This window comes from Crocodylus siamensis, chromosome 15 (genome assembly GCF_052110815.1).
Source record: "Crocodylus siamensis isolate JL-2025a chromosome 15, ASM5211081v1, whole genome shotgun sequence".
NCBI classification, from domain to species: domain Eukaryota; kingdom Metazoa; phylum Chordata; order Crocodylia; family Crocodylidae; genus Crocodylus; species Crocodylus siamensis.
The window spans coordinates 41,475,796-41,498,471 of record NC_143409.1 but is presented as its reverse complement, the minus strand read 5'-3'; the positions used below and the strand labels follow the sequence as shown (position 1 = coordinate 41,498,471).

At 47.0% G+C, this 22,676-nt stretch overlaps 1 protein-coding gene across 1 annotated transcript; it reads left to right on the top strand.

The window, feature by feature from the left end:
* Window positions 1-1,979: 1,979 nt before the first annotated feature.
* LOC149852460 (synaptotagmin-4-like) lies at window positions 1,980-22,337 on the top strand. The gene is made up of 5 exons (XM_090028799.1): window positions 1,980-2,162; window positions 17,091-17,968; window positions 18,816-18,981; window positions 19,251-19,417; window positions 19,843-22,337. The coding sequence occupies exons 1-5, from the start codon at window positions 2,087-2,089 to the stop codon at window positions 20,002-20,004; spliced, it is 1,449 nt and encodes a 482-aa protein (XP_089884925.1). The 5' UTR covers window positions 1,980-2,086; the 3' UTR covers window positions 20,005-22,337.
* Window positions 22,338-22,676: the final 339 nt, after the last annotated feature.

Sequence of the window (22,676 nt, the reverse complement as noted above, 5' to 3'; positions counted from 1 at the left end):
TTCTCCTGGGGACCTTGACATCTAGAATCCAACTTGGGATGCATGTGCTCCAAAAAGAGCTTTCTGCCTTGCAAACACTTCAGTGAAATGGGGTGGGTAGCTTTTTCACTGATTTCCCCCCACCTCTGCCAGCTATGTGACTTGCAGAAATACCAACAGCTTTCAGTTCTCATGTGTTACCGCTAGATGGATGCAATATCGTGAACCTGCTGTTGAAACACTGCATGAGTTGGATAGGTGTTGGTGAATGTGGGAAATTATAGTGCAGTGGATACAACCATCGTAAAGTGCCTGAAACAAAAAGGCCTTTCATTCCTTGGTGGTTGTCAATGCAACCAACACTGCCATGTTTTACAACAGAGCATAGTCCTAAAAATCCTTAATCCACCATTGTGCAGGGGTATAGGTTGTAGCCCTGTTGATCTAAGGACATAGGCAGACAAGGTGCTTTTGGTAGATAGTTGGAAAAATTCTTTGCAAGCTTTTTATACCCAAAAACTTGCAAAGAAGACTTTTTCCAGCTATTTGAGTTGGTCTAATAAAAGATTTACCCAAAGAACCTGATCCACCCTTAGTAATATATGTGCTGCCAGAGGTAATATATGTGCTATCCAAGTGTCCCTCCCTGTATGCATAGACACACCTCTTCTCTCATGTGCCTCCAGGTAGTCTTATTTTATTGCAGCATCTTGCATGGCAATCATTTCATGTTGCACATGGAGCACCTTTCTTGGTTGGAGTGGTAGAAAATTGAACAGGTGCATTGTAAGGTCACTAACTTATTCCTTGTCCCCCTCCTTTTTCATTAAGGCAGGATGAACGGAGCTAATGTGAAAGAGGCCTCTGTGAGTGTTTGGCTGTGACGATGGGATTCATTTTCTAAGCTGAGCTGTCCAATAGTGTTTCTGTTAAACATCTGCAGCTCTAAGTGAAATTACAGTAAATAGCAAGCTATTGAACACTTCGGAATCTGTGAACGGAAGATGCCACATACAGGACAGTCCTCCCACAGCAACCTTGAGGTAGGTCTGCCCTTGGACTCTGACTTGTAAGCTCTTCTTCTGTGCCAGTTTTTGCATAGAATATCCCTATCATAGTCATTTTAAACCCAAGCTACCCCTGACAAGGTCTATGAATGACTTCATTGGTGCCCTCAGCACGTGGAGGGGGGGGAAATGTTATCCCCATTTTAGAGATGTGAAACTGAGGCCCAGCAGGACTTGAGGGACTTCCTGTCATCACACAGGAAAGCTGTGGCAAAGCAGGGTCTTGCTCTTGTGTGTCATGGGCCAGTTATGGTTTGAAACCTACCTGATGTCTGCAGGGCTCAGCCTGGGACTGAGATGATGCTGGGAGGATCTTTAGTAGTTAGCAGCAGTTAAAGGTCTAAGGACTATGGAGGTTCTGGTTCCATCAGGGACCTTTCAGCAGCAGCTAAAGGTGGTAGTAACCACCCTACGCCTGCCTAGGATGGTTCTCCAGACTTTATCCCATCTGTTCCCATCCTGTTTCTGCCCTTTCCCACCAAAGGCTTGGCGGAGCTGATATGGGCTCCAAAGCACCAGGACACAACGTGTTTTAGGCAAGGGGTTCTCTCACCACTGCGAGATGCTTTCCCTGTCTCTCCCCTCCTTGACTTTAGGAACAAAGTCTTGATTGACCACAAGATATACATGAGCCACCAATGCAATGCCATGGTCAGCAAAGCAAACCAAACTCTGGCATGGAAGGGGAGGTGGACTCAAAAATCTCACAAGGTCCCTTCCAGCCCCTAATGTCTATGAAATCTATGAAACAAGGAGTTGGTCCTTCCCCAGGATAGAGAGGAAGCAGAGTGGAATTTTCCATTGGTTTGCTCAGCTCTGCGAGCCTGGAGTAATTCCTGGCCCCTGTTTATCAGACTGGTGCCTCTCCTCTGCCACCCAACTTACCTGCTCTGCTCTCTGCTCACTGCCTCTCCAGCAATGAGTGGCTGAAAGCACACTCTTCCCCTCCCCTGCTCCCGCTCTCTTTCTCTCCCATTCTCCTCCCCTCCCCTGCACAGTTTTTCTTCACTGGATTTGTTTAGCTGCTTTCAAACTTTCCCATGTCAGCCCTGCCTGCATTGCCCCAGGACTCATCTGTTCTCTCTGCTCACCTCCAAAGCCAGATCAATGAAGCAGGTAAGGCAAATTCAGAAGGACAATAGGCAAAGGGCACATGTTTTGTCTGGCAGTGGCACCTCCTTTGAGTGGGGCCAAGGGTGATGGTCACCTTAGAGTCAGTAGGAGAAGCCTGGTATGTTGGGAGGCTCCTGGGGGGTGGGCAGAAAGGAGCTTGCTGGAGTTCAAGCCTAGTGTTTTGGACAAAGGGAGTATTGGCAGAAATGCAAGCTGGCCGGCAGGGTGTAGTTCAGTCATGAGCAAGCGGAGCTTGAGAAGCCTCAAGGGTACAGGGTCAAAAGGATCTGGCTGCAAGATGCTGCTTGTGTCTTTCTCAGAGTTTGGGAGTGGAGCTGATCTCTCCCAGCTGCAGCTGATGTCCCCGGGAGCTGTACATTGAATGCAGAAAGTGTGATGTGATGCTGAGTGCTAGGAAAAAACAGATCCCAAGTCCTCTTGAATGGACTGCCCAAAATTAAGGGAAACTTCTGACCTTAATTTCTCCATGCCTCGGTACCTCTTTTGGGAAGTGGAGGTAAAGTTGCTTCCCATCTCCCACTGATGTTGCGAAGGTAAATTAATATCTGTGAAGCTCTCTGATACTTCAATGATGTGTGCCATAGTAAAGGCCACAAGGAAATTGATGCCCATGTCTTTGTAGCAGCAAATAAGGATCCCACAATGAACAATGAGGCTAAGTTAAAGTACTTACTTGCTGTGCATGTAGTGAACGTCATTCATCCAGTACAATGAATGAGGTGGGGATCTTATAGGGGCTAGTGTCACTGTCAAGACAACTATAACACATATGCACAAGGGGGCTGAATGATGGCTTTGTAGCATCCTGAATCCTGGCATTTTGGAGCTATTCAAGTGCCTGAATGATTAGTCTTTGTTGTTATTGTGTGTCATGTGGACAAGAGATCACTTGTAAGCACAGAGGCATCATAATGCTGCTCTGCATAGGTCTGGTACAGTACATTGTGTGGTCTTGTACTTGTCCCATGTGCAAAGGATTTAGAAAAGAAGGAAGTAAAACTATGATGCAGGATGCAAGCATGCAGAGCTGTAAAGTATGTTCCTGCTTGCATTCAAAGTGTGACAGCAACTGATGGAGAGATCCCTCAAGCTAGGCAGATTAAAGCTTGGGTACCAACAACAGCATAACTGTGGCTCATGGCCTCAGTCCAGTTGTTGCCCTCATCCTAGAATCTGGGTTAACACTCTAGCACCTAACATGTGTTGTACTCCAGCTACACTGTTATCAGTGCTCCTTACACCTTTGCTTGCACTTGGTTTAGATGCTCTGAGGAGCCAGAGCCTATGAGAGAGCAAAAGTCTCTGTGATTAAGCCACGTCTGTATTCCTGGTGTACTGGGAAGCATCTATCATGCCTTCCCTCCAAATCTTCAAGGTCACAATGGAAAGGAAAATAGATCTTGGTCATTCTAAACTCCAGGTCCAGGATGTGGAGCTGTACATTAGAACAAGCATATCCTTCTCAAGATAAAGTCTTAATGCACATAACAAACTGTGGATAAGCTTTATTATTCCTGTTCTACAGAAGGGAGGGAAAATCCAGGTGCAGATAAGACTTTAAGGCTGGCATGCTTTAAAGGGTTCTCAGGAATTTAGGTGCTTTTGAAAATCTCAGCATACGTTGCTGGTATAAGGGCACAGGGTCAGAGCTGGGAATAAAGCTGTTTTTTTCCCCAGGTTCTTTTCCCCTTGCTTATGATGAGAATGACTTCTATGGGACAGAGGAACCTTCATAGCAAAGGGTCAAGGGTGGAAGTGAGGCATGCATGGGAATGATGAGGGAAATTGGGATGAATGATCTAAGCACTCTGAGTTTCATTCTGACCCTAATCTTTCTGAGGACAAGTAGCAACCTGCTCCCCTAGGGTGCATCCAGACAAGCGTGCATGTGCAGTTTGCAGCACCTTGGACCGGTCTGAGGTGTCACTAACTATGCAGCACATATGCAACCATGTGCTGCACTGCAAATTTGATACCAGGAACTCCCGGTATTAAAAAAATATTACTGCAAAAAAAAGGGGTGTGACACATGCTGGGGTAACTGGAGGCTGGGTCCTCCAGGGAGATTCTCTGGCCACCAGCCAGAGTGTCTCCCCTCCTCTAGGTCCACCCTAGCTTCTTCAGCACATCAGGAGCTGGGAGAAGCAGCAAATGGGCAGTTTGGCCAAGTGGGGCATTTTGCTCCACACCACAGGGCACATGCAGGGGCATGCGCAGCAGCAGATAGTAGCGGCATAAATTTGTGCTGCTACTTTTTGTGCCCCTGTAAGCACGTGCCCTTGCATGTGAGGACACAGCCTTAAGGGCTTTGATCTGTGCAGACCTGCCCTCTTTATAAGGGTAAAACTCACTTTGGAATCAATGGTGTTTGGTAGCATAGGATCACAGAGATTTTCAGCATTCTGCGACTACCTTCCTTCTCGTGCCTTCTATCACTTTCCTGTTGCAGGGATTCACTGGGCCACAACATTTCATTGACTACTGTTTTAATGCATATTTGCTACTTGGGCTTTTGGAAAAGGTCCTCTAAGGGCATAATGGGCTTCCCTATTTAGTAGTGGGTGCTGAGGCACACAGTTGACAGCCCAGAGTTCACAAGTTTGCAGCCATAGCAGAACTGCTCATGGTGCAGCCCTGTCACATTGCAACAAATCTGCAAATGTTGCTATATACCTTGTCAGAAGGACACAGGAAAGGAAATCTTACTTGAAAGGAGGTGAGTTTTCTAGTTGTCAGCTGAGGTTGGAGCATCGCATTTTGGGCTTGACACAGAAACAGTTGTGTGATGGTCTTCAGCCTTGGGTTGCCTGATCATGGCAGGTTCCTTCTTGGCTTAAAAGTCTTGCATCTGAGTTGACTTGTTTTCGGACCTGCACAATGTCAACCCCCAAAATTCTGCAGCGGGGCTGTAGTTGACAGTCCTGATGACATACAAATGAACAGAGACTCTGGCTCTCTGCTACACAAGCTCTTCAGGGCTAATGGGAGGAAAATAGGAGCAAGGCACTTGTAGCAGAAAGCCAAACCTGTTGATGAGTAAGGGATATCTTCAGTGTTGTTCCTTAAGGTAGGTCTTCACAATTTTAATCTGTGTGATTACTCATGGGATTTTGACTTCTCCTCCTTGCTATCCTATGGTGCGTAGATAGATTAAAAAATGTTTAATGTTCCCTAATCCTTCTGCATTCATTCATCTGCATCTTTAAAAAAAAATGCCCTTAAATCTACTCTCATGTGTCTGTTTCCTCCAGCTCATCTTCTCCTTGTTTTTCTAAGTGCTTCCAACTTAAAGCTAATATCAGTTTAATGTTAGCTTTTTTACTGTTCAGTCTCCACTGGATCCCAAACAGCCCTCAGATGTTGCTCTCTCAGTATCTGATGCCATTTCCTACCCTGTCACTCTTTCTGGCTGTGAAATAGGTTTAATCCTGCACATGACCCACAACCACCCTTTTACCTGCTCGCTGTATTCAGTTCCTCATACCCCACCCCCTTCCTTCCCATTTTATAGGCTCTCAGACTGACTGGTTATAAGTCTCATACCTTAATTTCTTCTTGGAACCAAAATCATCCCTGGAAAAACTGCACTCGCGCTAGGGTTAAATTTAGTTTTCACTCATGACTCAAACTATATAATGATTGTCTGGCAGCACCACAGGCTCTATGAAAGGGCGCGAAAGCCAGCTTTGGCTGCAGTTTAATGAATATATGGTAATTAAAATGGACATGCCCTACACTATTGATGCACATTTTCTATTTCCTCCAATGACAAGGAGATCTGCCCTGATCTCCAGTATGTTTGTGAGGAAATCATCCCTACTGTATTCTGGCTCTACTAATTTGCTTTCTCAGAGCTTGAAAGCCCAGGGCATTAATAGCTATAGTCTCCACTGCAATGTAATACTATTCGCATCATCAATTCCACCCCCTCCCTTCTCCTTCTTAATACAGCCATTCACTGTTCATCCAAGCAGGAACCAGGTCTTCAAAAGTTGCTTGGTTTCCTAACAAATAACAAAAGAGCTAAAGATAGCCAGTGCACATTAAAACACCTGCATGTTAAAACCTAGGACTTGAAACAGTCTTGCAGCATGAGACGCAGCTTTAATTTTCTCTCCCAACGTTCCTGTGGATGCATCTACACAAGACGCTAAATATGTAGTGGACTAATTCTGCTGCTCATTAGCACATCATGGTGAAAGCCGTGCTAATGCACAGTAGAATTAGTCTACTGCAGGGGTTCCCAACCTCTGGGCCGCGGCCCGACGGCGGGCCATGAAGGGTTGGCTGCCAATCTGCAGGAGGGCTGGCTGCCAGACCGGAAGTGACCGCAGACTAGCAAACCATGGACTGGAAGTGACCGGCATACTGTGAAACGGCAGTGCCTGCCTGCCCTATGCCGGTCACTGCTGGTCTGCAATTTGCTTGTCTGTGGTCACTTCCTGTCCACGGTTTGCTGGTCCTCAGCATAAAAAGGTTGGGAACCCCTGGTCTACTGTGCATTTAGTGTCACGAAAATGCCATGCGCTGGTGCTACTGTGCAGTAGCGGCAATTGCTGCACATTGAGTTAGTACCTGTCATTAAAGGTACTAACCTTAATGCGCAGTAACAACAGCACATTAATGCACATGTAGACACACCCTGTATGACCCTCACATTAATTTCAGTGCTCATCCAGACTCCGTGCCAAATAATTCCTCATCCCACCTTTGATCCAAAGTCTGGTAAAGTCAACAGGATCCTTTCTGTTGACTCCCATTGGGTTTCGATCAAGGCATTTAGCACGTATTTAATGTGTCCAGATTTTCTCTTGCAATTTGGACCTTCTGTGGCCAACTTCAGATAATGCCAGCCCTTTCCACGAAGCCCAGCTAAGGCTAGAAGCTGGATAACTTATGAAATGTGTAATGGAATAATAGAGTTAGATAGAGCAGGCTGTTTCACAGGCTTGTTTCAGGGTGGGAGCATCTACACAAGATGCTATGGTGACATAGCGCCAGCAGGCATGAACCATGATGCCGAAGCTACTGTGCAGTAGGATCAGAAACATCCCCTTATGCTGCTGGGACTGTGCAGTGATGGTGGTTATTGTGCAGTCATTTAGTACCTTAGGTTTAGCAAGTACTAAATGACTGCACAGTAACAACTGCACAGTCAGGGGCACGTATAGCTGTGCCCATTGTCTGCAAGCAGGCAGACATTACTACATTACATTTTATCTTCTGAATGTTTTCTTTGAGTACAGTACATTATCGAAAGCTCTTAAGTGAGTTAGAAGCTGAAGACCCGTTTGCAGTAAAAGTGGCTTAGACATTTAGGAGCCTAATTTTTTCTGGCTTTCAGTGGCATTTGTCTCCTAAATCACAGGAAAGTCGAGGTCTAACTGGATCATGTAGTCTGGTATCTCTTCTTGGAGGTTAAGGCATGTCAAAACAATACAAGAGAAACCTGTACTGCTGGTACCTGATATATGCTTAGCGATCTTCAGTTTCCAAGGCTATTAATCCAGGATTTAGAATCACGCAATGAGCACAGAAGCAAACCATGTGATGTGGTGCTGTGATGCAGTCAGTTGTTTGTCCTGCAAAACGCATACAAAGCTGAGGCTGACAGGTTCAGTTGTATGCCAGGCCTGTCTAGAGTTCCAGTGAATTGACCCTTTCTTCTTGCCTTTGTCAAATAAGCGCTAATTATCTGACATTTTACCTGGAAGGTGGAGTGGGGACAGAGTGAGGGGTTGTGTAAATACAGCAGTGGAGCCAGTGGTCGCCCTTATCTCCTGCAGCCCTGGGTTTTACAGGCTGGGTCTAGCTCCTGGGAGAGTCCTGCCCTCTACACTTAGTAGCCTCCTCTTATTAATCCATGTTTTGGTCGACGGAGGGAAATTTGCCTTGTGGGAGGTCTGCAGTTGCAGAAGGGGAGGTGATTTTTGAGCGAGTTGTGGCTGATTGACTATTGGGACAGAAGAGCATGTTCATCCAATGGGGATCTGTATGGTGAAGCAGCAGGATCACTGTAGGTTGCATCAGCTGGAGCTTTTCTAACATGAGGGGCTACATTCCTAGATGTGAATAGCAATTATAAATGCCTGGTTTATGGTGACCTGGTCTGTGTCTGATGTGATACATTCTTCTAGCCACTCACAGGTGCCAGTGGGAATCTTCTTCAGTGCCAAGGGTCCAGCTCCTTTCCTTTTGAGGTTTCTTTCACAGTTCATAAATGTGGATTCTACAGGTGGGGAGACTGAGGCACAAAATGCAGGGCCGGTGCAAGGTCACACGAGTCAGTGGCAGAGCTCCCATGATGTTCAGACTCGCAACCTGGTGCATGTGATTGTGTGGGATACCCTGTCATGCAGGCAGTGGCATATCTCTGATCCTCCCACAGCAGGGAGCATTGGTGTGACTGGCTGGACCCTTGCTATGGGCCAGCAGTCAGGTGTGGGAGGGAGCTGATGACACCAAACAAATTCTTAATGAGTTGGGCTTCTGCTACCTACCATAATCCTTCCTCATCCTCTTGCATTTTACTTTGTCTCATTTTCACAGGGACACCAGGTCCTGGGGTGCCAAGGTGTCTAGAGGGTAACAGGAGCAACTGGGGGTCAGGAACACTTCCCTTCCCAGCGCTATGTATTCCAGTAATGATATGAAAGATGTTTCCCAGCAGCCTTTACTCCAAGTCTTGGCAAGGTAAATTCCAGGTTGATCCCCCAGAAAGGTGCATCCTACCTCCACTTGGAGACTTGCAATGCTCATGTGCCAGAGCTGAGATCAGGGACAGGGTCCAGCAGATGTGCAGAATTGTCTTCTCTAAACTTCAGGTACTGCCTATCACTTTTCAAGGGGAGCCAGTCTCTGTCTTACAGGATCATTAATGGTTCATTAGTCTTGGCTTTGAGCTGGTTAAATGGATGTGCATAATTTTGCTCTTTCCACTGCTTGGGGCCTGGCATAAATCCCTGATACAAACAGGCAGGAATATTGTTTTGTCCTCCCCATGGTATATGCGATAACACCATTCTGTAGGTCCCACCGCAAATACAGCTCTGCTGAGAGCCTATTTATAGCATGGTGCATGGTACTTAGCAGGAAACTTGTGTTTTGTTACACGCTATTTTTCTGTCTCTGTTTCCCTATCTGCAGATTGGGCTAATGATAAAACGCTTTGAGATCTATAGCATGAAAGCGCTACTTAAGTGCTAGGCGTTACCATTTGTTTAACTTGGCTGTATTTTTGCAATGCAAAAAAGGCCTGAACTGCATCCTCAACCTATGTTAAAGAATTGGACAATTCAAGGTTGGTCTTTCAAAAAAACTTTCTAAGTGAGGATAATTAGGCATTAGAACAGATTACAGAGAGAGGCTGTGGGATCTCCATCCTTGGAAACGTTTAAGGCAGATTAAACACTTGACTGGAGTGGTTTAGACAGGGATGGTCCTGCCTTGAACAGGGGTTGGGCTAGATAACCTCCTTAGGTCTCTTCCACCCTTTTCTTTGTGTTGTTACATTTTGTGCACTACATGCTGGAGCCCCTCTGGTGACTGGGATGCAGTGTGCAGCATATCACGTCCACTTTGGTCAGTCATCAGTAATGTGCTTTGATTAGCATGGTGTTTTTTTAAACTGAAAGTCTTCTTTCACTCTGGTCAGAGCCTCATGCTAACAGCAGCAAGATGCATGTCTCTGGGTGCTTCCATGTGAGGTTCCCTTCCCTTTCGCTGAGATCTGCAGATGAATTCCCTTAATATCCTTGCATGGTAGGTGGATGTTATTCCCATGAGATGGAACGGAGGCACAGAGAGGCCAGGTGACTCTCACAGTGAACATCCTCACTCTTGGCAGTGCATGATTAACTACCAGGCAATGTCTTCTTTGGATCACCAGTGGATATTTAACTCAGATTCAGCCATAGGACACACAGGGCTTTGGACAAGAACATAGGGAAGTTATACAGGCATCGTCAGATTAAAAGCATTCAGTGATTTAGAGTAGCTACAGTTCTCTAGCCATTATGGATACTGGTCCCAAATTGAGTGACCTTGAGGGAATGAAACAGAAGGAACAACAAGAATTATGGTTAAGACCTTGGTTCAAACCCAGATGGATTTGCCGGGTCATAGAAAAAAAGGAAGCCAGATCTTCAGCTGGAGGAAGTCAGAAGTGCTTGCTTGGCTCCTGATGGTTTGTCCTAGCCGAGGAGCTGGCACAATGTTTGTGGACTTGGTTAACACCCACTTATGTTACCAGTGGTTCTGATTAGAGCCATTTGTTAAAACTTTCTGAGCGTGATAAATGCAGCGGCCTAATCCTATTGTCTCATCCTTTCTAGCTTGCACTTTGTGCAGGACCATTTGCTTTCTGTCCTTTAGTGGTCGGTAGTGCTCTAACAAAGGGAGACAGCTGTGCCTTGGAAGCATTCCCCCTACAGAAAACAGAGGAAAAATAGTCCCTTTGAACGAGGAAGGTGACAGAGGTGTCTCTACCATGATTATTTGGTTCCTTGAAAACAACGCTTTAGCTAAGAGCATGGCTACCCAGGCATTTGGCACAAAGCATCCAGTCCATTTATTACACTAAGCATGCTTCTCCCTATCGGAGCAGGTGGGACAATCATTAATAATGAACAAAGAATGTTAATCAGTCCCCAGAACATTATCATAAATTCTGAATAAAATGAAACTACACTGGAGCAGGTCTCTGAAGTGTGGCCAGCTGTGGTTAACTGCTTTAGTGCTGCTTTACTGTAACAGGTACAGAGGACAGAGTATGCTTCCTGGGTTATGCCCTGATCTGCCCTTCACCTTGTGGTTCTGCCAGGAGTTGATGAGCCAGGACCTTCTGAGCTTTATTCCTGGCTCTCAGCTCTGGCTTGCAGTGCAACTTTGGCTGCGTCATTTGATCTGCCCACATCTTGGATTTCCATCAGTAAAACGCGCTACTATTTGCTATCCGTGTGCGAGTTGCCTACCAGCAGCTTTGCTACCGACCACTGAAACTGTGGCAAGTTTGGAGAAAGAGGTGAGTTGGAGACAGTTCTGACCTGCCTTGCCAGTTGCACAGGCCATGAAGAAGGGTTCCCTTCCATTTCTGATGGGCTATGCTGCGGTGGAGCTGAAGAACCACGTTGACCTGGAGCCTTCCCCAAATGCTGAGCTCCTGAGAGATCCTGCTGAGAACATTCAACCAAAGAGTTCCAGGCTATAGACTTTACCTCTGCTGTTGAAATTCATTGCAAATCAGCTCTGAAATCTAGGAAACAGAAGATCTTCTTGAAAACTCTCTTCAAAAACTAAACACGCTAACAATATTATAAGGATGTGCACACAAACATGCAGAATCGGGAACTGATTGAATTAATGTATGTGTAACCTAAAACCATAGATCCACACTTGCAGACTGTTGTCATACTGTCTATTGCTCTGTTTTCCTGATCTGTGCATGTAACTCAGTCCATGACATTCACAAATAGCAAAAATACACAGCAAAGCACACATGCACAAGATAGACTAAATATATCCTCACACAGAGATACTCAGGTACTTCAGTGAAAAGCCTACCTAAGTAGTAAGATAGCAGAATACATAAAAGTTGGTGGAACACACAAGCCACCTCAGTTCAGACCTAAGTTTTAGCTTCATAGTTGTTCTCTGATTTATATGTAGGCAAGTCTTGGTCATTGGTTGAAAATAAGTGTATGGTATATGGGCACAGACAAAGTTATTAAAATAGAGACTTTGGCATATATATAAAAATTTAAAAACTACAGTGGACCTTTATGATAAAGAAAATTATGTAAAGGCCACCAGTCTGCAGCATGGGCTGTTGCAGTACTATAAAGTAGTATTGCAATGTTCAATAATTGCAATTTAATTCCATTGCACTAATACATACATGCAGGTGGGCAGAGTTAAGGTTAAACATGCCACCTTTTCTCAGGCATGTCTTAACTCCTGTGTGCCTAAGATTATAACATTGTTCAACTGAGATTTTTTACAGTGTGGAACCCAGCATCTTTCAGGTCAGAAATAGGATGGTGTATAGGTGAAGATAGAGAGATTTTTTTGGGTGGGTTGTGGAGAGAAAGCAGTCAGCAGAGACAATCTGTTTGAGAAGAATATGAACTATGCAGGGGTGAGGTGGAGCTGGTAATGGTGTACATGCATTGTGAAGAGAGAGGGCTACATCTGAGGTTCCAGATCAGGGAGAGGAATGAAGATCCTTATGAAAGGTTTAGGACTGACATAAGACATAAGCTATGACATGACAGACATTGGGAGAGTTGGGCAAGTTTCTTGGGAAACTGGACAGAGTTTGCAGTAAAAATCTCAGGCATATTAAAGTCAGAAAAGGAGCTGTCATTTGGCAAGGTTCCTGAAGTCCATGGCACAGGGGGAGAGTCTGGGCAATGGAATCTGTCCTAAATTACCATGCTGATCATAGCCAGGCCAGTGAGATCCCTGGTATGATTAATGAACCATCGTGTGTGTGTGTGTGTGTGTGTGTGTGTGTGTGTGTGTGTGTGTGTGTGTGTGTGTGTGTGTGTGTGTGTGTGTGTGTGTGTGTGTGTGTGTGTGTGTGTCAATGACTACTCCTGTCATTGATATATACACACTATACACCTCTTAAAAAAGAGGGGGATAGATGATGAACATAGACCTTCCCTGCCCAGCCTGCTCCTCCATCACTGATGTCATGCCTTCTGCTAGATGGCAGAGTCTCTAGAACAGAGATCCTCCCTTCCCACATGTGCAACGGGGCACTAATCCTCTAGCGCTCTAGTCACACCGGTAACAGGAGCTCCAAGGCAGCTGTGTTCTGCACGGCTGGTCTGTTACTGCTGATGAAGAATGACAGGGCCTTGGGGGAAGCACTGGAGGGGGAGGACTCTGGAGGTGACTGTGTGGAGCAGAAGCCACCCTAATTATTAAGGGTGAATGAAAGGAAACCTTGCCTTCTGCATCTGCCCACGGTCCTTGGCCCTATTTAGAGGGGTGCCAGTGTCTGCACTGGCAGATGGTCCTGGGGGGATGCTGGCTGTTTGCTCTGCATTTCCAGAGATGAAGCTTCAAGGAGGTAGAGCGGGGATGCCCTAAGATGCCTTGCCCTTGCTGGCTGCCACCAAGAGCTGGTGGAATACAGACTGCCCCAGTGGACTCTGCTACAGTGCAGCCACTGCCACTCCAGCTCAGCACAAAGGGCTTGAAACTCGGCCTCTTCCCATCCGAGGCTCTTGGAACAGGGCAGAACTCGTTGCTAGTAGAAAAGGACTTCCCTTGGGTAGAAACCTACTTTATGGAACTGGCTCTCAGCCATCAGGATCTTCTGTCTGCCTCCTGGTCAGCTACAGCCTGGTACCCCAGCTCCTGCAATCAGCTGGTGCTTCTGTTTTGGCCCCATGCTCTCAGCAACAGGCAGGATGCTATATATGGATCCCAATTACCCTGCTGTCCCCCACTGCCAATCTGTCATCGACATCTGCACGGGGATGATTGAAGGGGTGGCAGTTATCTTATTCGGATGGCTGCTAATTCGAGTCCTGCTCAGCAAATATCAGCAAGGTCAGTCTCTCTTTCCTTCCCCAGAATCCCTCCCTTTCCTTCCTTGATTGCTTTTTGTGTGCAGACAGGATTTTGTCCACTGCATCCATCTGTGCAAGGAGGGGGATGGACCTTATGGGATGCTTTGGCCCAGATCCTCAAAGGAACCTGAGCATCCAACTGTTACTGATGTCCAGGGGAGTTAGGCCCTTAAGCTAGTGCTAAGTGCCTAACTGCTTTTGAGAACCTAGACTTTTCTTTCTTGCTTGACCTACACTTGGACCAAGCAGCATTTGGAATAACAGCTATCATCACAATCCCAGTAATGTTCTAGGAATGGGCTCCTGGAGAAAGGGGATCTTCTACATGGTGCCCAAAGTGTACAGGAACCGGATGGGCAGATGAGGGATGCTGGCACAAAGAGCCCACAAGATCTACCAGGACAGAGAACTTGGTACCAGGATGGGGTGGGAATGGAGGAGAGAAGAAGCAGAACCTGGCCTGATGAGGTATAGATATCACTGCACAACTCACACCATAGCACGGTTGTCCTCAAACTACAGCTGATTCAGATGGGATGTGTCAGGGCTCCCCTTCCCCTGACAGTTACCCCTACTCCTCCTGCTTTTCCAAGCCCCTGTGTTATTTCTAATGCATGGAACAATGACTCTGAACTCCCTGAGATAGGAGTGAAGCTCCACACTTGGCTCTAAGAAGCAGCTGTGCACGTTTCTTCAGAGAACTGGCTTCCAGTAACTCCTCGTTTCCCGTTTTCTCTTTTCCTATTGTGCTGGTTCCTGAGGCCCTCCCTGGTAGGCTAGATATCACCTGTGTTCTTCCTTTCTTTCATTTCTACTTCTCCCAGCTCCTGAGATGGAAACCAACTGAAGTACAGCTGTTCTAACTCTTCTAGGATGGTGGTTCCTGATGTGGCCCATAGCCTCAATGCTAAATAAGTCAGGTGCTGCAGAAAGCTTCATGCTCAGCTTTCCCTGTCAATCATAGTTTAAACTTTTAGATTCCCTGTGGCTGCAAACAGTGTTGAAATGTTCGTAGGCAACATGCTACCCATGAGCCAGGGGTTGTTCCAGATCCTGCTGTGCAGGTGGAACTTCACCAATTATGACACCTCCTTGGTAACTTAGACCGTAGCTTGCTGGCATATAGACATAGCCTGGAAATAGGACAACTGGAATCTGAGTGAAAGCTCTGGTGGGGCCAGGTCAAATGGCCTAAACTGAAGCTCCTAACCCCATGTGTGGCTTGCACTGGGTTCAGTGGTAGCTCCAGGTCCTCAGCACCACTGCAAGGCAGGCCTTCTCCTGGATCAAATTTAAGCACCCCAGTTTGAAGGTATTGACCTTCCCCTAGATGCTGTGATGTTTGATGTTCTTCAAACCTGTTCAGTAGTGTTCAGAGTGAGTCTCTTTCTGTGGAAGGGCATTTTAAGATTGAGCTGTGCATGTTATGTTTTTTACTTCTCCCTAGGAAGCAGGATAAGCCATCCACCCTTCTCATAGGACACAATGCATATCTCATTCTTCATGCAAGCTTCTCTCACTGCAGCCTGTTGCTTTTCCTTCACCCTCTCATTCCCTGTATTTGAGAGTGCATCCAGCTCCCAAAGTCAATCCTGGTGGCTGTTTTGTTGTTTGATGCAGAATTTCAGGCGCCTTCCCTGCTGTTAAAAAATCTAAACTATTTACTGAAGATAAATATTCGGCCCTCCTCTGGAATGGCCTGAAAGTCAACAGTGTGGGAACTGCCTTAAGTGTTTAAATGCTAGATTGTTCCAGGTTGTATCAGATTCTGTATAAACTACAGGATCCTTGGTGGTGTTTGACACATGGCATGGTATATTGAATCTATTAATAACTTTAAGACGCTCTCAAACTATGGTTCATGGACCACTGGTGATCCATGATGCCATGGTAAGAGATTTGCAGCTGGTCCACAGTTTGCTACTGGTCCCTGTGTCTCTGCATAGTGTTTTTAATTAGAAGTGTGTTGATATGGGTTCATGTTCACCTGTGAAGAAATGGTGAGGGTTGACAAGGTCCCATTGGCTCAGTTAAGTTTGAGAACTGCTGCATTTAAGATCTGTCACAACACCCACGTTAGTGTGGTGTGGTGCTGGAACATGTTCCCAGTGCAAGAGTTTGAGGTTGGAAGAGTTGTGGGGCCACAATGGTCCATCCATAGGGGTGGGAGGAGGTCAAAGTATCCACCTGGAACAGTCCTATATGCTGGCTGCTTTCTACAACAGGATGGTGGAGGGACTGGCCACATCCAGCTTCTTTAAGGTAGGAAGGGCGTGGGTGCAGAGTCGTAAGGCTATGGGGCATGCAAAGCACCTGGAGGAACCTCTGCGTGTTTGGGTAGGTGATGTTAAAGCTGGGTCTGGTCGCATGACCCTACACCGTATGCTTTTTAATCTGCCAATAGTGACATTTTTAATCCAACTCAGGACTTCCCCGCTTCCAGAATGCTTTTCCTTTCCCTATCACACAAAGGGGGCACCCCATGACAGCCAGTCAGGCACCAGCCCCCCACCTTGACTGGGAAATAAGGTTGAAGAATCTGGCATGTTTTCCCCTGGGTGTTTCAGCAGGGAAATCATGTGTCTTTTATAAACAGTGCGTCAGCATGGCTTCAGGGCTGATAAGCGGAGATTTTTCCATAATCATTATCTTGCTCAGGGCGAGGCTGATGTAACACTGCCAGCTCCATTCTTGAGTGGTGCTCAGAATGAATACAGCGTGGCAGATGCCAAACTCCCAGCCCTCCCTCGCCGACCCACTCCCTCTCACCTGCTGTTGTTCCTGTTTCCAGGTAAGGCCTGCCTCCTACTTGCACATAATTTTTCATGGCAACTGTCACAAGCTCCAGCCATGCTGACCTGTGGTGGAATGGTGATTAGAACCAGGCACGTGGGCTGTGTTTAGTATCTGCGTTGAATCAAAACACTGGTTCTGAGTGTTTCTATGCTGGGGGAACTGGCATGGGTGGTTCTTGATGGCCAATGTGAATGGAGTGATGTTTGCCAAGGTTTAGTTGTACTCGTTGCTCCATGGATCTTAAGATCGCAAGAATCTATGATGATCCATTAGTCCTTGGAGTACTAAGGTGATCTGCTGAAGCTGAGAATATGAAGGAAGCCTCTGTCTAATCAGTCTCTTCGGCATTTTTAATAGGCCAGTGACACAAGTAGCCAGAGGCACTCTGCTCCATGTTAATCACATTTCCTATCAGCTACCCAGGCATGGCTCCAGCCAGACCATCTCTGCCCATTGGGGAGTTTGCTGGTACATGCAGCCACCTTGATAAGGTGTGATATTATAATATCTTCTTTTTTTTTTCTGTCTTCAGAGCATTTGCAGGTTTTCCTTGGAGTGGGGCTGGCTCTTCTATGCTTCAGTTTTCTTCTGAGCTGTGCCATTTGCTGGCGTCGAAGCAGGTGGTGCAAGCACAACAGAAGCAAAAACCGAGTGCTGGAGCAGACGCTGGTGGACCTGAGGCCTGCTCTGCCTTCCAAGACCACTGCTGTGGCTATCCAGCAGCAATACACAAGGACAGTAGGAGAGGCAGCCAATGACTCACCGGGTTCCCCTGGTTGTGGCAGCCCACCAAACCGCACAGTCCTCAGCAGGGCCTCTTTATCCAGCTACCCTTTCTCCCAGACGCTCAAACTGCCCTCTATGCTGCTGGAGGGCTGGGAGCACCGGCGCAACACCTCCAGCAACAGCATTTTCTACAATGAGCACAGGCCACTGACAAGCCCCGTACAAGGAGCCAGCCTCCACCAGTCATACACTGTGCCAGAGAACCTGTCCAGCACCAGTTCCAAGCCGCAGCCCCAGCTCCATTTCACTTTGTTGTATTCGCAGTCTGAGGCAACCCTTACCGTGACGGTGATTGGTGTCTCCCATCTCCCTAAGGTGTCCCGAAGCAGCCGCAGCTCCTACGTCAAGGTGTACCTGCTCCCCAGATTCATTGAGCCTCAGCTCACGGCTGTGCGCAGAAAGAGCCTGAACCCAGAATTTCAAGAGCAGTTCCAGTTTGGCCGCTACAGCTTGGAGGAGCTGAGGCGCTTCACACTGCGCTTTGCAGTCTACATGAAGGCTCGCAGCCTCAAGGATTTGTTCATCGGGGAAGTGATGTTCCCATGTGCCCAAGTCACCTGGAATCCCAAGGTGTCCTCCAGCTACTCCTGGGAGCTCTCAACCACCAAAACCAAACTCAGAAAGGTCAGGACAGGAGCTGGGGCCCCCACTGTGGGGCTAGCAGTTGTATTGCACCAGATAAGGTCCCAGAGAAGTAACACTGCACTGTGCTGTAGCACGGCATGTAACTTTCTTGTGGAACCCATTGCCACTAGATGTGGAGGCTTGAAAGGTTAACCCAAAAGGGAACTGGACCTATTCTAGGAGGAAAGGTCCATCAGCAGGTATCAAATGTGGCAGACAGAGATGCAGCCTCTAAATCAAAACGTCCTAAACCCCCAAACGGTGGAAGCTGCAGTGGGAGAGAAGCGGGGAGTGGAAAATTCTGAGCATTCCCTGTTCACTTTCCCCATCAGCACCCTGCAAGAGTGGGTACCGGTCTGGGCGGACCTATGGTCTGACCCAGTATAAGATATTTATTATGTTCTGAAAAAGAGTCTGTTCATTGCAAGAACTCAGTGCAGTGTCATTCAGCAGCACATTTGCAAGGCAGATGGTATTTTAAGGTTCCAGGACTTCATATGTGACTACATCCTTCTAAGTGGCATATCAGACCTACTTGGAGGGATCGTCTTGTGTGAAAAGGGAGGCTCATGTTGGTTTTCCTTTAGCTCAGGAGGTTAATAGGGTGCTAAGGCTAAGCCCATTTTAGCTGGAATAACAGCCACAGCTTGTGCGGCTGGTTGGCCAGAGCATGGTATTGGGGTGAAGATAGCTCTGGTAAGATTAGGGAGAACCACCCTTCTCATCCCACTCAGTTTGTAACTCTTGGGCCCAACTGACTTTCTCCCTTTCTAGGGAAGTATTGTGTGCCCTCAAGGTATGGAGATCATTGCGGGTTTAACTGTTGCCTTTGTCTGCGCTGTTTCAGTGTATCAGTTCCCAAGACGTGAGCTCCAGCATTTCGTCCCCCCAACCCAGATCCCTGGGGCAGCTCTTCCTCCTCCTCCAGTACCAGGCTCTAGCCAACCGTATCAAGGTGCTGATCCGCAAGGCAGAGAATCTGAGTCGGCTCACACGCATGCCAGGCACACCAGGTAGGATGGGGCGAGGGGAGAAGATGGGGCTTGAGAGGATTTGGTGGAACAGAAGCCTTTGGCAGTGTGGGAGGAGGTAAGAAGAGCTTCCGATATAGAGTATCCCAGTATTGCACATACACTTCTGTTGCTCAGGGTCTCCCACAATACACTGTCTTGAACATTGCTCTGTCTAGACTATTCCCACCTCTGCCTGACTCCTTAGCATCAAACTAATGTCTCATATAGCTTAGTTCCTCTGTCTGAGTCTCTGAATTCTCCGGTTCCAGACCACTACATTGTAATTCACCTTTACCACGATGGCAAAATCATTGACACAAAGGAAACCAAGGGCATCGCAGGCTACAACCCTGTCTGGAACACGCCCTTCCTCTTCAGCATCCCAGCAGGAGACATCCAGCAGCAGCAGCTGTCCCTAGAGTTCATCGTGATGCAGGTGGGTTGGACAGGAACCAGGATGCGGGATCATGTCAGATGATACATGCATGTATGCGTCTTATAGGGCAAAGTGAGGTTTTATCTGAACAGGCATCATTTCTACATGGCTCCTGAGAGCAAACTCCTGATTAGAGGGGCATTTTGGGGACAGGGTGGCCAACATCTTTGGCCCTTGTTAATCCCCATGCCCTTCTTGAGTGCACTCTGATCCCTTTCCCCCTGCCTTATCTTCTGCTCTGCTTTCTGCTCCCTGCCCTGTGCTCCCTACCTGATCTGCCACATATTATACCAGTAGCTGCCTATGCCAATTGTGGCTTGCATGCTGCAGTTTGGCCACCCTTATTCTAGACAAAGCCCTGGTGGCTTCTCCAATGGAGGCTGTAACTTCTGCCTCATGCTGCCATTTCACCTTCCTTCCCCCAGGCTCGTATCTATACACGCAGCTGCACCCTGGGCCGAGTGCTGATTGGTCCCAATGCCCCAGAAGCGGGGCTGATCCACTGGAAGGAGATGTGTAGCCGAGGGCAAGTGGAATCAGCACGGTGGCATTTAATACAACCGGATGTTTCTAGACTTAGTCCTTGACATCCCCCAACGCTATTCAGCTGTATTCTTAGTGGAGCTCCTCCATCTGCTGAAGCGGGCAGGTTTGTCAGATCTATGTGCTAGCGCAAGTGATCCCTGTTGGCTGTGCTGCCAGGTTAAAGAACTGTGGTCCCAGAGAAGGGGTGACCACAGCTAAAGACTCATCTCTCTGTCTTCAGGGACTAAGGGATATTATACTGGGCTTAAGTATAATAGGCTCCACTCTGGGGTACACTGGAATACTGCAAACTAATAGCTTTGGCTGGAAAAGGAAGGAGCCAGGGAGTCAAAGCAAGACCTTCTTTGTTAAATGTCTTTGGTAGGATAGATCTTGTGTCTGAACATAAAGGGAGAAAACCCCACCCTTAAGTCCTGCCTGTTCCCACAGGAAGGTGAGAAGGTAACAGCAAAGAAAGGAGGGCAAGAGTTAGAAATGAGGGAGGGATGTCTGAGGGAGGGAGAGGAAGATAGCTTGGAATGGGCCGAGGCCTCCTTTCTCAGAAGGATTCTGGGCTTGGCATCCAAAGGTAACGTGATCAAAGTTAAAAGGCCACTTTGGGTGCACTGTGCCAGACCCAGCCTTGGTATAAGCCAATGCAAATGCATGGCCTTCACTGGAGTTATGACCCCTGACTCCATGGAGGATGCTTTAGTGAAGGCAATGGGGTTTTGACCACTACCAGCTATATTTGGCCCATGCTGTAGTCACATGGATTCTGCTAGGAGTAGTATGGACGACCATCATGCTGCAGCCACAGTGACCTCCAGATCATTCCTTTCCACTCATTGGGATCAGTCAGATGACACGTGGATGAAATGTCAGCCTTTATTTCACAGACCTCAGCAGCAAGTACCAGGTTTATCACACACTATTGTCAACTGTCATAATTTGGCATTGTTCTTAAAGGCTACATTGCAGGATTGTGAACAACTTAGCTCTTTCTTTTTATATATATATTTAACAACACTGATCATATAGAGCAGTGGACTGTGGAGTCACTTTGAATGGAGAACCCCCCGTCTTTGGAAGAGAAGTGGCCGCAGGGTCTGGAAGGCCCTAAGACACCCAGCCCTACCTTCATAACTAAGCTGCACTCCCACCTCCTTGCTTCATAATAGGTATTGAACTGCTATATGTCTCACTGACGTTATTTCTTACTGGTCAGCCTCACCCCGTCCTGGGATGGTGCTGTCTCTCCTAGCCCAGGCTGTTCCATGCTTCCCTTGCACCTATAGCTCTGGAATTCAGAGCTAGGCTGGGCTCAGATGTGCTGGGTGGAAAAACGGGAATTTTGCATGGGGCAGAGAGGAGGCCTCCCAACTGAAAAGCAGTAGGCTCAGAGCCTGAGATTCCCCTGTCTTGCTTTCAGCAGCAAATGCATATTTGATGTAACTGGAGTAACAAATACACAGATTAAAAAACTGTATAGATGCACTATGTTCTAGACTGACCTTCTGTATGATATGAGAACAAGGATGAAATGATCAGCTGAGGACATTGTAATCACAGCTTGTTGGGCTCTTGCTGACAATTACAGTTGTATTTTTATGCCAGGTGCAGTTCAGTAAGTTGGCTGTGCCCAACCTCTCCTCCTACCTTTTCCTCGCACGTGTCCTGTGGTTAAAAAAAAACCTGACCCCAGAATGATCAGCTACTTATACAGACATGTTCAAATCAATGAAAAGTATCTAACAATACCTAAGGTTATTGGCCTGGCAGGCTGTTTGAGAACACACAAGCTTTCCACAGGAGCTGGGTGGACTCCAAGATGGCTGATAGAAAGTGACATAATTTGGGAAAGCTTAAAACCTTTCCTGTATAGTGCCAGGTCTGGACCTGAAACACAGTCACTGCCTGCTGGTGTAAAACTGCATTTCCCTTCCACATCTATCCCCTTTAAAAATAAACAAACACAAGAAATCTGGCCTCAAAGTGCATTGCTGCATACACACTGCCTTTTTTCATGGCATCCAGCTGTACCAAAGACAAAACACAACTAAAAGGGCTTCCTAGAGTTTTAAATTTAAGCCCCAAATCTGATTAAGATAATGTGCAATTACCATATTTTCTCATATACCACACATCTTTTTATTCCACAAAGTATGCATTATATGGGAGAAATATAGTAAAGAGTATTTTCTACTGCTTACCAGGTGAAATCAAGAGTAAAACTGGCAGAAATCCACAGGGAGCAGAACATGGGTAGGCTCTGCTTCCTAGCTGCTGCCACTCCACTACCTGTTACAAAGAAGGATCTTTTTTTTTTCATTCTGCCTTTCAAAAAAAGAAAAAAAGTGCATTTTGTACTCCAGGCATGTTGTACGTAATAAAATACAATCACATAAATACGTGAAGTGTTTTGACATAACCTGGACTAAACTAATGGCTGTGCTGGGTGGGAGCATGGGTAATGATGGCATATATGTATGAGTATGGAGATGCAGCACTGCTCCCTCCTGGCTGGATCTGAAACTGCACATTCATGTGTCACCAGCTCTTTTCTTAGGACTCTCCTGAAAGTTGGGGGCAGAGGCTTGCAGCTCTGGGGCAGTAGGCAGGGGGCAGAATTCTAGCCCTGCCCTCACTGGGAGGTTCAACAAGGTCCTGGTGCCTGGCTGTTCTTGTGCTATTGAGCCAAGACCGTCCTAGTGGTCTCTTTAGAACAGCAGCA

Bases quoted from the DNA above. Each gene is read 5' to 3' on its own strand.
- LOC149852460 (XM_090028799.1), top strand. From the start codon at position 2,087: ATGTCAGCCCTGCCTGCATTGCCCCAGGACTCATCTGTTCTCTCTGCT. The intron at 2,163-17,090 runs GTAAGGCAAATT...TTCTGTCTTCAG, and splicing joins AAGCCAGATCAATGAAGCAG to AGCATTTGCAGGTTTTCCTT. The intron at 19,418-19,842 runs GTGGGTTGGACA...TCCTTCCCCCAG, and splicing joins TAGAGTTCATCGTGATGCAG to GCTCGTATCTATACACGCAG.